Raw genomic sequence first — 16,141 nt, 5'->3', positions numbered from 1 at the left:
TGGACTGTGAAAGGCTGGGTCTAGACATTCTGTGCATTTTATATAAAAACACAAAACCTAAATGCCAGTACTTTGGTTTCTTCAGCATTGAAGTATCCAAATCCAAATTCCATTTTGAACATTCAACTTTTTGCTGGGCCTCGTATTCATCTTTTCTTTTCTCCACCACTTCCTACCCCTGAGAATTGTCTTTATCCTTGCTGTGCTACTTAATAGATTTTGAGTTCTGGTTTGTTCAAAAGCCCAGTCAGGAGAGCAGGTGTTGATGTTGTTGTACTGTCTGTTTTAGGTTTCATACTGTGCACTCTACCACACACTTATCTTTCCTTTGTATGTTATTTATTGCTTTCTAACAACAGTTAATCCTGACTGGGAAAGTGAAAAGTTGGTTAGTTTTCCTTAAGAAAACAGACAGGTCTGATTCTTCATGATAAACCCCATTTTTGTCCAGAGGGTACCAACACCATGTTGAGGAACCACTTAAGCCTAAAGATGCTCCTAATATTTCAGTAATCTCAGAGGAGCTGTTGATGGGATCTCTTAGAGAGTGGGAGGGAGTCTGTTCTGAATTGCAGAGCCAGTCATCCAAGGAGCCTAGCAAGGTTAGCATTTGTCATAGATTCCCTGCAACCAATCATAGAAACCCCAGTTTAAGGTTTAAGAAAGAGGTTCAGTAGCACATGATTCTATTGAAAAATCTGTGTTTCTATTTCCAAAGGTCCGAGATGGTGCCACGCTCATCTTATCAAAAATGGGCGTTTCCCAGCAGCCAGAGGATAATCAGCAAGATGTCCCAGGGGAAAGTAAGTGTCTTGTGGCCTCCCTACCTCCCTAGATGACCAGAAGTCAAAACTCACATAGTGATGCTGCCATTTTGATTTTGTTTATCAAGCACTTCCATGGAGCTAGATATTCCCCACCAGACTACATAGAGTTTATTTGTTGTGTTTCCCACTGTACACTTGAAATGGTTTTGTTTGCCCTCATTATAAAAGTCTTAAACCCTAGGGCTTTAATAATTGCTGTGAGTCCATACCCCAACTTAATAGAAAGCACTCTTATTAAACATTTCCTTACATATTTTGTTTTTTAATCACACTACATCTATACTCAAACTGTGCATTTCATCTTCCCAGAGCTTTATCTTTTTTTCTCTTTTCTAAAGCCTTTACTCATGTTCCTCTTCAAATTTCTTTCACTTCTTATTATACTGAGAATTAAATCCAGTGTTCTAGATGAACCACAGTGAAGACTCTGTGACATAATGACTGATATAATTTTTTGTACCATTTCTTACAACTGTGCTGCCTTGCAAACTCATCTCTGTACCTCCAGATTTTGTGTCTCCCTTCCTTTTGAGTGATGTTTCACCAGCTATGCTAACTTATTTTTTCCCAGGGCTTTTTAATTGACTTTGATCATTCCATGCATTTTGTCTCTTTATTAGATGCACCATTTTTCACAATTCCTTTGCTCTTTTTGAGGTTTTCAATCCTTTGTAAGTGAGCATCAGGAATTTCCTTGTAATGTTTCTTCTCTTTCACATCACTAATGCATCTGATGCATAATTCTTGTATTGCTGCCTGCTATAGTATGCTGGACTTTGCAACACAGAAGAAACCTGTTAGCTTGCAACCCTCTTAAAAGCTTTTACTTTTGTGTGTTAGTATTCCGTCTAGACCAATTTTCCATACTTCAAAATATCTTGAGACACAATATCCATTACAGCCTTGAATGCACTCAGATTTTTATGGCAATATTTACTTGTGAATATATGTTCTTTGTCACATGTATTTCCTTTACTGACTTCAGATGTTCAGTTTCTCTGAGGTTTTTTTATCCTTATATTCAGTTATTTTACATGAGGTAGAAGTTAGATTTATGGAACAATAATTGTTGAGATCATTCTTCCTCCCATGAACTCATTTGATATGCTTTTCTCTCTAGCACTGATTGCAAAGGCCATTACTTCACCTAATAGTTTCATTCCTTTAAAGAGATTTACTGATCTTAGATTTAATACGTTTTGAGGGCTGGGCAGTTAAACAGGTTGGAAATAATATGCCAGAAATGTACATTTTTCAAAAAGATGGGTCTCAGCTGATAGCTCTGACATATATGGCTATTTAGCAGAAAGGTTCAGACTTTGATTTGTTTTGGTGTTGGACAGGAAATTAAGATGGGCAGAATTACTTACTGTTTACTTCTTACTCTGTCCTCCTGGATTCTGTCTTTTGTGACTTTTTCCACCAGAAAGAAGAGACTTATAATGGTCATGTGTACACTGCTGCTGCTATCCTCACTCTTTCACTCCAAGTGCCCGGCATAGCTGGCCAGGCAGTGACTGTTCTGTCACAGCAGGTGCCAACCCAGCATGTTAACTTAAAAAGCCATCCAGTTTAATACAGAAGGCAGTGGAGTGCAGCCAGGCAAGGTGCTGATTCCTAATCCCTGTTCAGTGTGGCTGCACTGGTGGCTGGGGCCATGCTCACCTCACCTCTAAATGAGTGGAGTGGACTGTGAATGGAGCCTGGTGGTGCCCTTAACTTGCTTTGCTTTCTGGATATAGAATAATGGTCAGCCTTCTGTTCTGCACTGCCAACCTTCATCCTCCTCACCTCTCCACCCCTGTGGCAGGCAGTAGAGGACCAGATCACATGTTTTTCTTTTTAGGGTTAGGTTTTTTCCTTTCCTTCTTCTCAGCAATTATATCATTCAATATGATTCAGTATGATGAAGCTCTTTGAACAAGCATAATCTATCTGTACTCCAAGGTGAATTCATTAGTTATCTGTGGGGCATGCTAAATTGTAAAGGAAAAGCAGACCTGTGGGGACAGTGCTGTCACACAGGGGCTCTTGCATGTTAGAGAAAAGTCTGCAGAGAATTCAGACCCCAAAGTATCAAGTGCTAACAGCTTCCACCGTGTTTCTTCTCTACACCTGTCTCGCACCATGGCAGTGTACAAATTTGGGATGGCAGTGTTTCATGCCAAGCTACCCTGCTTTCTTTAGCACTGTAAGGTCCTCAGAGCTATCTGGTGCCAGCTTGTTCTCTTGGAAAGCTATAAAATGTTACAAAGCTGGTACAAAGTGAGAGCCTGCTGTGACCATGATTTGTGAGACACTGTATAAAGGGGAGAGGAGAGGATCAGAGGCTTCCCCTCCCACACATACACATTTATATGGCACAGGGATTTACAGGGTTTGAATAAACAGAAATCCTATCCTGACTATGAATGAGGCTTGTGACAAAGTGGATTTCCTTTTATTCAGTCTCATTAACTTGCACCTTCTGCATTGAGAAGTGTCAGCTGAAGCCATTGACTGTCAGCCAAAGTAGGAGGCTTTGCACCGACCGAAAATGTAAAACCATGTTCAGAGATGTTGCTCTAAATCCTGGCATTGCTTCTGTGCTGCTTTTATTCAGAGCTTTTAACAGGAAGACACTGGAAGCTGGAGATTGTGACAAATTAAATGCAGCATCTTTTGCTTCAGGAGACAATAAATGCAGTTACTAATTTGTATCAAGAAGGAGAATGGTTCCAGTGATTTCATACTAGTATTTCTGCACTGAACTATAAACCAAAACAACACATTCTGTTGTTTTGGGTGTTTTTTCCTGATATTATGTTTTGGGCTTTTTTTGTTTGTTTTGTTGGGTGGTGGTTTTTTCCCCTTTTTTAATTATGAATAAAAATAGGCACAGGGTTGCAGATCAGAAATACTAATTAGCAGATCTGTTAGGGCAGCCCTTCCTCCATCTCCATGGAACAGTATTCATGAGGTAGGGGAGACTGGAAAGAAGATAATTTGCTGCAGGTCGCTCAAGGGGAAAGGGGCTGCATTGTCTCATGTTTACATCATGGTTCCTACCACTGTAATTGGTCAGCACAGTCAATTTTTGCCATTAACACTCCCCCCAACACCCCAATAATTATTTTATATTGGCCAAAGAATGTCCAAGGACCAAGACAAAGAGCTCAGGGGGAAGCATTTGACCCCCTGGACACAATCTTCTTCCTGCTTACAGCTTGATGCTTAGTGTGACTAAGGAGCTAAAAAGGAGGTATTTCCCCCTATCTTTTATTTTCTTTATTTCCTACTTTCCCATTGAGGAAAATATTATCTCATAAGACTGTTATTTTCTCTTAGCAACCATGTTGCTAACATGTTTTCTTGGTCCATGTTCTGAATTTCTCTTCCTCTTTCTTCCTGCTATTTATACAAATCAAGTGAGATCTTCGGGTTGCAGAAGTTCATCTGCTTGAGCTGTAGTCCCTTGATCCTTACTCTGCTATGAAATAACTACTATTCCACTAGTAGCCAATTCTGCTGTTGCTAAACAAACACAGACCAAGCTCAGCTGAGTGTAAGAGCCAGTGATCTCAGTGGAAACCACTTTAGCAGTTTCCTCTTCTGTCCAAAGTTAAACTGGACCATCTACCATCAGGAGGGCAAAGAGAGAATGAATTCCTTTGATTCAAAGCAGGAAGCAGGAGTGCAATAAAGAACTGACATAAGGCTGGAATATAGTTTCTGGTCTAACTGCCTGATTTGATCTGTTAATTTCCAAAAGTGAATAACAGGGATTGCAAAAGAAATTCCATACTTCATGCCCAGCAGTGATTCTTATTGTACTGGCAGATGATTGCTATGAATGGCATCTATTGTGAAATCACAACTGCTTCAAAATAAAGTGATAGCTTTTATTTTTTCTGGCTTCATTCACATGAACTTCCAGGTTGAATTAAGGACTCTCAAAGGACAATGTGATTTAATGTGGGATTTATATTTCTTCCCTACCTTGTTAAAAAGAAGTAAATGTCCCAGAAGGCTGCAAAACTAATGCTTTTCATGAGAATATATAAAGTAGATTCAAGCAAAAGTGTTGGCTTAGCCAAATTACTCTTAAATGTTATTTTCCCCTGTGATGTAAAATATTGAATGTACATGCAAACTGGGAAATTCAATGTAGCTGTTGAGGAACTTAGTTAATTGACTATTATGGTCAAAGTTAATGCAATTAAAAACTAATATTTTGTGTTGTAACCAGGATTCAGTTAAGTTAGAGGTGTATATTAAGGCATAAAACTTAGCAGAATGCAAAATAATTTGTACCGTGGGGCTGAATCACAATTTTTATGGGAAAAATAACTTTCATATTTTAAAGATGTCAATAATTTTAAATATACTGATTCAATAACTTCCACTGGAAAAGCACTATTGCTTTTAGGGACTGTGCCAAGTAGATGCAAAAGTTCAGGAATTAAAGGAAGAACAAAAAAACCAGGAGATTTGAAAGTGACAGAGAAACCCTTTTCAAGGAATATTAATGGCAAGTTAATTGTATCATCTCTTTTAGAACTGTCTGTAACAGAAGCTCCTTAGGCATGGAGTTTGAGCAACAGTGTGGTGCTGAAATGCAAAACCGCTTTTATGCACTGTGTGTTGTTGGTCCAAGCCCTGGCACTGGGTGCAGGGCCAAGCCCCAGGCAGCACAGAGAGGCACTGTGACCATCCATTATCATCCAAGGGCTTGCTCCTGTTTCTGCTTTATTGTAACAGACTTGATGGGAGTCTCTCCCTCTGGTTTAAACTATGAATACTGACAAACAATTTTTTAAAAAATCTTATTAGAATGTATATGAATTTGCTTCAGTCATTATCTCTGGCTGCTGGAGTTCATGTAATCTCAGGGAAGGGATGTATTTTTCCTCCACTCAGCTACAAAGTCAAGTGGTGCTTATCAAATGGTGATAAAAGGAAAGTTTGAACTGAGGTACCATACTTTGACCTCAGCAAGTGGAGTAAAGATGTGAATTGTAATGGTTTTACTGAGAGAAAAGGTTGTACCAGGAGTAGGCTGCAATTTGTATTTCTGTGGTGGCTATGGGGTCAGACCTAGCTAAGATTCTATAACTTGATTGTGTCTTTGAGAATTCACAAAGAAGAAAATAACTTAATTGTGTGAACCTCAAAACATACACATACTGTGTTTACATGACTGTTGTGATTTAGGAATGGTATTATCTAATTTACTTTTCTACCACTCCAAGCCATGCCCTGCTTGCTCACTTTCCCCTGCACCTCCCCCTCCCCTGCAGTGGGATGGAGAGGACAATGGAAGACACAAAAGGTAAAAATCATGGGCTGAGATAACAATTTACTGGAAACAGCAAAGAGATGAGAAAAGAAAACTAATGACAGTGGATATAAGAAAAGAAACATTATTGCTCACCATAGAAACCCCCAACAACAGACAGTACCTGACTGCTCCCTCTGTTATGCTATTCCCACTGCTCCCTCCAGCCTGAAACTGGCATCACTCCACTGCTCCCTCCACACTTACTCCACTGGAAGGAACCCCTTCTCCCCAGAGGAAACTCCCTTCTCCCCACCTGTGACAATGACATTTAGAACAACTTCCATGTCCCAGCCATGACTCTCCTGGCTACTGCAAAAATTATCCCTGTCCTGGCTCGAACCAGGACAAGGACCAAATAGAAGTTTTCCTATTGTGTGATTCTTTCATCACCCTTTGATCTTGACAAAAGCCAGTTTTTTTCATCTCTGTGCCACTGAACATTTAGTACTTGAGTTGTGTATGTTGGACAGGAACAGAGTAATCTAGATCCCTTTGGCAAGAGGACAGGTATGTTAAGGACAGGGAACGTGTATATGTGTATATGATTACTTTGTGTTGCTGTTTTGGGGTTGGGTGTTTTTTATAATTATTACAATTACTGTTTCTAGGGCATGCGCTCCTGGAAGATGAAAACAAGGTCTGGCATCTAGTCCGGCCAGTGGATGAAATGGATGAAGGGAAATCAAAGCGGGGCAGTGTGAAGGAAAAAGAGAGGACCAAAGCTATTACAGAGATCTACCTGACCAGACTTCTTTCTGTGAAGGTAGGGCTCAGATGTGCTATAGTTAACTTTACTTCTACAGATTTTGATACACAACTGAGGCAATAGATGCAAATATTAGTCATGTGTTCATCTGCAGTTTGGAATATGTGCCATGTACATACAAGCTGGTGTTCAAGGCTTCAAGTGATTAACATGCCCTGAGGAGCTTTACTGGGAAGGAGATAATGTACAACTCCTGCTCAAAGCTGAGAACCATGACTGTGTGATTGTTAAATAAGGATTTTCCTTGCAAGACAAAGATGGATATTCTGCTCTGTGCCACCTGTTTAAATAATACTTTGTTGGTTTTTCTTTTGAACTGAATGCTTTATAAATTCTTATATTTCTCTGTTCTTGTATGGGATCAATGTTCCAGTAAAACCCAAAAAAAACCAAGTTTCCAAATAATAATAGTGCTTTTATAGAATTTTTTGTGCCTCTACTGCAGAATTGATAACGAGCAAAATAATTTTTTAAACATTTCTCCATGAAGAAAGAATTAGAATTTAGAATAATGTGTTTAATGACCACAAAGCCAGGCTCCTTTTGTGAAAATGAAGTCAGTCTGGCTCCAGCTAAGGCCACTTGTCCAAGCATGGAAGTGGATATGAAGGAAAGTCTTTGGCTAGATGACATAGACTCAGGATGAAGAGCCAAAAAGATGCTTGCATCCCTTTCTTCTGATAATAAAGTCACTGCTTTGTATTCCCAATAACCATTTTATAGGTTATTACCAAGTCTGGAGCTTTACTGACTCATAAAATGTTGGTGAGGTATTACAGCTGAGATCACAGCTACCCCTTCAGCCCTGGGACTTGTGTGTTCTGGCTGACAGCAGAATGTCTCAGAGCTCCTTGCCATCTGGCTCCCTTCCCTGTTTGGAGGCTGTCAGCTGGAGTCATGGTTGGGAAGAGGATGCAGCCCTTCAAAGGTCCCTGTAGGGCCAATCAGTTGGCTGGGGATGAGCTCTGTGTGGCCTCAACAGGGTCCTCTCTAAAACAAGGGGACAGTCGCAGAGGTTGCCATTGCTAAGATCCAGGCTGATGCCAGAATCCAACAACTTCTTGGACGCTTCACTTCTGGACTCTGTGGATCCCATGAAGCTGAGTCAGACTGGATGTCTGATAAGGCCCATGTGCCTGCCCTTAGCCAAAAAGGGCAAATGCTCACTGGTACTTCTTCCTCTCAGTTTGTCTTTAAAAATTGCAGTGCTCTGCTGTCAGAGAAACTGGATGTGGGAAGCTGAAAAACCTTTAAAAAGTGGCTAAAAATTATTTCATGTGGGCAATGATCCCGAAGGGTAAATGTAGCAACCAATTTCTGCTTCTTCTGTCAAGCAGAAGGCACACCTTGCTGTGCAAACCATAGGATCTCTGGTGAAGTCACAACCTTTGAGTCTAGAACATTAAATTGTGCTTTAGAAGGTCTTTACTGCGTTGGCAGTTTACAAAGTCACTGCTCTAAGAAATTGCTTACTTTTTGTCACTCTTAGCCCTCAGGATAAAGGCCATCAGTGACAGCAGCTGGATTATGTCCATAGGAATAAAAGATGCTGAGTTCAGCTTGTAACACGAATGAAACTGATTTTTTAAAATTTGCTTTTAGGGGACACTTCAGCAGTTTGTAGATGACTTCTTTCACAGTGTGCTCAACTCAAACCATGTGGTACCACCAGCTGTGAAGTACTTCTTTGACTTTCTTGATGAACAAGCAGAAAAACATGACATCAAGGATGAAGATACCATTCACATTTGGAAAACGAACAGGTACAGTATGAACAGAGTCATTCATGTATTGCAGAGAAAAAAGAGTATAATTCCCAGGTATATACTAACACTCTTACCATAAATCAAAGTAAATGTCATTTATAATCCTCAGAATTTTGAGACAATATGTTTGTGTGATGAAAAAGATTCCCTGTAAGTCTAAGAAGAGGCAAAAAATGAAACCAGTTTACCTATGGGATTGTCACTGGCAGATTTACCATGTTTTATTTTTTGTCTTTCCTCAGAGAAGAGGAAAGCAAGAGACAAATGGGACTAGATTTACCTGTCAAATCACAAAATCTAATACATACTACTTTGTAGCTTCCCTGACCATGCATACATCCTTCCTTGCTCTTTTGGGGCACTCAAGGTCCTTCTCATATGAGTTTTCCTGAGAGTGAAGAGTTGATTTTCAGGCATGGAACCCAGGCAAGCTTGTATAAGTATTGAAATATAAAATTAAACATCACTGTTGTGAGGAGATGAAAATGCAAAGCCCATACTTGATTTCATGTGATTTTTTTGTTGTAGAATATTTATTGTGTAAAAAGGATTATTTATCTTTTTCTTTGCTTTGTAGCCTGCCTCTTAGATTCTGGGTAAACATACTGAAAAATCCCCATTTCATCTTTGATGTTCATGTTCATGAAGTAGTGGATGCTTCCTTGTCAGTCATTGCACAGACTTTCATGGATGCTTGCACAAGAACAGAGCACAAATTAAGCAGAGTAAGTGATTTGCATTCTACATCCTGACTATGCTCATTCCTGACGAGACAAAGGGCATCCTCACAGACAATACCCATTCTCTGAGGAGATACAGCCTTGATCGTTTCTTTTTAGTTTTATAATGAAGTTAACATTTCATCACTTAACAGGTGGGTGAACTGTTAGTATTTCTGTGTAGTCTGCCAATTGATGCTGTTGAAAAAGTAGCAAATAGCAACTGCTTTTATAAAAAGCATGTTTTAAAACTGAGTATTTCAGGTCCACCAATAATTTATCATCACCTAGCATTAATACTTTTGTAAAACTCAGCAGTAATACCATGTGTAAGCACCATCTTTTTACTAAATAATCCCACCTTTGTTAATAAGTATCCAAATGTTAATATCTTTTAAGCTCGAGTGTAGGTGAATATAAAGGCTTGATCCTATATTCTTTACTTTCTTTTGCTTCCTAGAAATGTTCATAAATAACTACATTTTTCCATATTCTAAATTTTTCAGGATTCTCCAAGTAATAAATTACTTTATGCGAAAGAAATCTCTAACTATAAGAAAATGGTGGAAGAGTAAGTATCAACTCTTTTCATGATTTTTCAGTTTTTAGGATTTTAAGCCTGTGTAAGAGGAAAAGAGAATGCTGATATAGTCAAAGTCAGCTGTCAAATATTAAAAATTTTACACCCAAAGGTTTAAAGATGCCCTTGGTGGTGGCATTGGCAGAGTTGAAATGGAGCTCCATTAGGACCCAGGGCATATTCTTGTCTGTACAGACAGATGAATAGATTTATTCAGGAGAAAATATGATGCTGTTTTCTGCAGTTTGCTACCCACATGATCTGTCTAACAAATGCTGCACTTCCATAAGTCAGTAGAGACCAAATCCTGAAAACATTTTCAGAAACATTTTTTTTTCTATGCTGTCTCTGACTTTATTCATTTGCTAATTGGAAATTCTGTTAATATCATGGAAGATCTGCCACACAAAAAAACTCTTGACAGTTTTAAGACCTAAAATAATCATTATCTGCAATTATAGATTTTTCTTTCTCTGGTACATTCCTGTACAATCAGGTAAGATTTACCTCTACTGCAAAAGCTCTAATATTGGAAAGCAGGATTGCTGAAGGAATCACTGGTCTGTTGTGTCTTCTTCCTATGTTAGTAAGGAAGCATGTTTGAAATAATGGCAGAATTACCAGAAAGAAACAGTTTATTTTCCTAACTGAAACTCCTTTTTAATCTCTGGCAGTTACTACAAAGGTATTCGTCAGATGGTGCCAGTGAGTGACCAAGACATGAATACCCATCTAGCAGAGATTTCTAGGGTAAGAATAAAATCTATTTTCTTGTAGTGAAATTGGAGCCAAGTGTAATACTGGGTTTTTTGTCTTCTCTTTCTATCTCAGCAAATGGGGTCTTTTGTATGTGCAAATATCAGACGATTTCATAAATCTCTGAAATACTCCTGTTCATTGTAGTCATGCCAATATTTCAAACTTTGAAATGTTGATTATTGAATGGAATCAAGAATCCTTATTGTTATTAATGTATCTGAGTTATGTAGGAAATAGAGCACAGTGTTTGGGTTTTTCACAGCCATTGTGGTAAAATTATACACTCTTGAACTGTGCTTTCTCTCCACAGCACACAGAGGATTTTTAGCATTGATCATACTGACAACGAGTAGTGACTGAATTCACAGTGCTACCACAGCAAAAATTAGATTCCAGAAATTATAGAGGGGGCATGAACATTAAGTATAGCATATTTTAGAACAGTCTATACAGGGGCAATACTTCTGCTTTATGCTACATGTAAGAAGTTCATCGTGCTTGCTCAGTGGCAGATTTTGCATTGTAGGTTATTTGGGTTACCTCACGTGGAGGAGAGCAGAGTGTGGTTGTTGCTATATGGGCCTTTGGCTGGAGATGGGTGGAACAAAGTCAGTTCAAAACCTGCTTCAGCCTCGAAACAGCCTGTCTGCTGTGCAGCTCAGCTCAGCTCGGGCAGGCTCTTGCCTTTGAAGCACTCTATTTAACTTGGGGAACCCGGAGAGTCCCTCACCAGCCCTAAAGACGTTGTTTAGCCTGAGCAAGAAGGCAGTGTATTTACCGGCTGGTTTGCTCATTTGCTTAATTTAGTTGAAGAGTTCTAGCGTAAGGAGGATGTTTGGGGAATTTTTTGCGGTTTGTTTATTTCAGTGCCCTTAGGACCTAACATTTTGCAGATCAACATCCTCATGAGAGCATTTCTATTTTCAGTCATTTACTACAAAACTCATCTGCAGTGACATTTCATTTTACAGTTCACTTTATTTATTACATAAATTGAGATGTATATAAAATTAGAACATTTGGTGATTAAAAGTAAATTCAATATAATGTTTTAACATTAGCAGGATATGTTCCTCCTTTCTATTTTCATTATAAATTATGATCAAAATTAACATGGAAGGAGTGATTGAACACTGCAAATTTTGACCAGCTCTAAAAGTGACTTTTATAGAGCAAGGGAAGATGGATGTTTCTCTGCTGCTTTATCCCTGGGGTAATCATTTATGCCAGTAACAATATTCTGCAATTCTTCATTTTCTTAACTAACTTAAAAGACTAAAGGCATAGCTAGAGACTTGAATCCTACACATTTGAATGAAGAACATCTGTTCAGACAGGTAGAGCACATTCACTAAATAAGTCATATGTGTGGGGGCAGGGGGAAGATAAGGTAATGGAAGGGTTATTTCCTGCTTCATTTGAAGTCCTTTCTCTCTCTCTCTCTCTTCTCACTATCCCCCCGCCTCCCCCCCCCCCCCCCCCACCTTTCTATTTCCATGTTTCGGGTGGCTTTTTCCAAATGTACATGTGCTTATAATATTGATGAGTTACACCTTTGCTGTAGTGGAGTGTGAATAATTTTCAGGATGTAAAAAGAGCTGGAGAAAGGATTTCAAACACCCATGATGACTGTGTCAGAACCAATGCTTAATATCTTAACAATATGTAGATTGTACTGGGTAAATGCTTTAGCTTTTCACACCCATGCTGCTAACAGATGTTTGAGCTGTAGCCTGTGGTTTGACGTTCAGAATTCAAAATATCTTCCCCCTCCAACGTTGAGTTATGGGCAGGCTGGAAAAATACCAGAGGGAAAGCCTTGATCTAAAAATCACCAACCAAAAGTTTTCTCACTCCTTTTCTCTGCCCCAAGTGTCATTCAACAAAAATTAAACACAGAGCTTGCATTTGGAAATTTTGTCAGTTGTACCCAACAGTTGTGCATGTGCATAAGTTTCAGCCGTGTGTGATCCTATTTTGACATGTTTGCCGCCTGCTTGTGTTAACAGGCACATACTGATTCCTTAAACACGCTTGTGGCTCTACACCAACTCTACCAGTACACTAACAAATACTATGATGAGGTAAGTTATGCCTTTTGTTTTCATGCTTTAATGTCAGTGGTAAAAGGTTATGAAAGCTAACATTAGTCAAAAAGAGTGACTTCTGGATTTCACTGAATGATCAGGTAAAAGCAGTGCTGAACAAAAACCTTGCAGTTATATACACTGCTTGGCAATTACACTGGTCAAGATAATGTCCTTATAAATGAACAATTTCATTATGGCTATCTGGTTTTGGTAGGGATAGTTTAATGGATAGTTTAACAAGATCTGAAAGATAAATAGATTTAAAAATCACTTCTCTTCAGTTCTACCATCCTAATAAATATATAACAATGTCACCAAGCAAAAAGTCATCAGAGCTATATCAGGTTTCAAGACAGTGTGCCTTTTTATTAGGAAAAATTTGCTAAACTTGTTTTGCTTGTAGGAATTGGAGCCATGACATTTTTATTAGTTAAAATGCTCTTTAAACTTCCCTGCGTGGTACCATCCCTGTTTTGCCATGCCAAGTGAAGTGCCTGCCTGCAGTAAACCAAAGCAGAGTAACTGTTGAATGTCGCCTGATTCAAAAGCAGGCTCACAGCTTCAGTTTAAAAAGTTTCTTTGGTTTTTCACACCCTGTGGAAAGGGGGACAAAGAATATCCCAGAGTAGCTGGGCTGTGGCTATGGCTCTCCAAACTTAATCTGAGGACAAAAAGAGAGAAGGAAACTTTTATTCAAAGGTTTCCATGGAAATGAATGCCTCCAGAAAACCTTCAGAATTGAAGCAAGTAAGAACAGATGCTGAATCAAAAAGGAGCACAGTACATGTGAGCTCTATTCGCTCAGTCTTGCACCTCAGCACAGTTTGTGTTTTCACTTACATTCAGCACTGAAGACAGTGAGTCGCATCCTTCACTGCAGCTGCTTTATACAGGAGCAGCCAGCCTCTCACAGCTTTTAAACAGATGCAAGCAGGGAAAATCAAATCACCCTGAGAACTCTTGCAATGATGGTCAGTGGGGGAAGCAGACAGAGGAATGTAGGCCAGCCCATGGCATTCCCTCACCCCTCACCACCAGTGCTAAGCTGGCTTTCAGCACCTTCCCAAATACGTCCGTAGTTTGACCTCTTACAAAAACACTCGGGGACCCTGAATGACAGCTGAACTGTAAATCCCTGATTCATCCACACGTCGGGCAGAGCCACCAGCCTGTGGCACTTCATCAGTGGCAGGCCAGCACACCCCAGTATGTAGCTGCAGCTCTTCCCTTCCACGTACATCACTGTGTAACAATGAGGTGCATGTGATGAAAAGGCTGCTAATTCAGAATTGTGGAGATAATCTGTCAAGAACTATTCAGTAAAATTAATCAAGCTTATTTATTTTCCATGAAAATGTTTTAATTTGCATAAATTGGAACATTTTGCAGCTGCCCTTGTCTTTATTACTGACACAGTGGTTCCCAGCATGTGCTCTACCTTCTGCATCTCTGCAGGGCTTGACAATGACTAAGTGGGTACATTCTAATTGTCCACATTTATAGGAAGGATATATTCACCAGTAGAGATAATCATAAATTATTTAGTCTAAATTTGAGGAGTTACAGCTAGATATAATTGTTTAAATTAAGGAAACAATATCAAATTAAATCAGGCCCAGTTTAAATACTGCAATAAGTGTTTATTAGGTCTGTCTTGTAAAAATATTTTCACACTTTAAAAACAAATTCATTAAAATAATTGTTTCTAAACAAATTTGCTCCAGTGTTGGAAATGCAAACACTATACCAGCCCTTCAAAGTGAAATTATTGGCTAGATTGATTCTGACTGCATTAATCTCCATTGTCAGTGGTGTTCAAGAAGTAATAAGAACCACGGGTAGTGACAGGCAAACTCCATTTTTCCATCTTTGTACTTGCAAGTCTATATAGTATTTAAACAGTGCTAAAGGTTTCTGCTTGATTACACTGTCAGACTTATATTAATAAAGCCAGTTCTAGAAAAGGAATGGTTTTGTCACATAACATATTTTTCTAATGGAGAAATCTAATAGCTGGTGGGAAAGTTTTCCTAAAGGATGGTGGAAATGAAAACCTTTCAAAACCTTTTGAATTTGATCTGGGAAACCCTAAAAACTCTATTTGAAGAAAAGCCTTCTCATAACAGCTGACCTTTACTGGCTCTTGTTTTCAAATCCCTTGTGTCTTAAGAGTCATATCCTCTTATAGATATTCTGTACAGCAGAGCCTGTGGGATGCTGGGGGCTCCTCAGAGGAGCTATTTGCTTTCCTGAGCTATGCTGTGCTGGGCCAGAGTCTTGGCATTTCTTGGTGATAGCCAAAAGGGAGCTGCTGGCTTTATTCCTCATCTTGCCTACAGGCACAGGAGACCTTGCGTGGTCCTGCCACATGCCTGTGCATGGACCACCCAGGAGCTTCTCATAACTGCAGCTCATGGGGATGGGATATAATTACTGATGGTAAATGACCCTCAAGCTGTGTAGGGTGCACTGTATGTAAAAGCACTGTTTCTTAAATAGCTCTGAGGAAATTCCTCCCCTGCCTGCTCCATCTTGGAATGTAATATTTTACAAGATAAAGCGCTATCTATTAATTTGCTTGTATCCCAACATAATGGGAAACATTACAGCAACTTATATAAAGTTACAATAATTTTTACTGCCTTTGTGAAAAAAATAGAACATGGGGCCTAATAGATGGACTTTGGTACAGAGTGAATGCAAAAGACTCTTTACAACCAAAGTAGTATCAAACACTTGGTCTCAGAACTATGTCATACATTTTAAGCTAAATTATTCTAAACTTTCTGTGTTTATATCTTCCAGATTATAAATGCACTTGAAGAGGATCCAGCTGCACAAAAAATGCAGCTTGCCTTCCGTTTACAGCAAATAGCAGCTGCGCTAGAGAATAAAGTGACTGACCTTTGACTCAAAAGCCGCAATAAAGAAATCTGATCTGAAGATGTTGAAATTCATTCTTCCTGTTAAGGAAATAGTGTTCTATTTTTTAATGTATAATTACAACTTTAAATGAAAGATTTCATGGTTTTTTGATAGCAGAGGTGTAATGTAAAGAATTTTTACTGTAAATTATGCTTCTAATTAAAAGCTGTGTTGTGTGTAAATGAATCTTCTGTGGGAAAGAGTCCTTTGGTTGGGGGCAGGGTGGGGGGTGGAAGAAGAAAGACCTATCCTTCATTTGATTTAGTAGAATCTGAGACATCAGCATTTAGAATTCATTATGCAAGTAAATTCAATACCATAGCATCCTTTCTACCTTAAGCAATATTTGTACTAGGAAAACAATAACATACTCAGAGACACATGCAATA

At 39.0% G+C, this 16,141-nt stretch overlaps 1 protein-coding gene across 5 annotated transcripts in view; it reads left to right on the top strand.

Annotated features, from left to right (window-relative positions):
* Positions 1 to 15,938, top strand: part of PLXNB2 (plexin B2) — a 251,608-nt gene extending 235,670 nt beyond the window's left edge. For all 5 annotated transcript variants that reach the window (XM_059471795.1, XM_059471796.1, XM_059471794.1 and 2 more), the window contains 8 exons: positions 719 to 803; positions 6,756 to 6,910; positions 8,516 to 8,676; positions 9,257 to 9,404; positions 9,905 to 9,969; positions 10,653 to 10,728; positions 12,747 to 12,821; positions 15,633 to 15,938. In XM_059471795.1, coding sequence (XP_059327778.1) covers positions 719 to 803; positions 6,756 to 6,910; positions 8,516 to 8,676; positions 9,257 to 9,404; positions 9,905 to 9,969; positions 10,653 to 10,728; positions 12,747 to 12,821; positions 15,633 to 15,737 — 870 coding nt within the window. In that variant the 3' untranslated portion in view covers positions 15,738 to 15,938. The remainder of the gene's footprint in view (positions 1 to 718; positions 804 to 6,755; positions 6,911 to 8,515; positions 8,677 to 9,256; positions 9,405 to 9,904; positions 9,970 to 10,652; positions 10,729 to 12,746; positions 12,822 to 15,632) is intronic.
* The last annotated feature ends 203 nt before the right edge of the window (positions 15,939 to 16,141 follow it).

The sequence above is a fragment of the Ammospiza nelsoni genome, chromosome 5 (assembly GCF_027579445.1).
Source record: "Ammospiza nelsoni isolate bAmmNel1 chromosome 5, bAmmNel1.pri, whole genome shotgun sequence".
In the NCBI taxonomy this organism is placed as follows: Eukaryota; Metazoa; Chordata; class Aves; order Passeriformes; family Passerellidae; genus Ammospiza; species Ammospiza nelsoni.
This window is presented reverse-complemented; position numbering and strand designations above follow the sequence as displayed.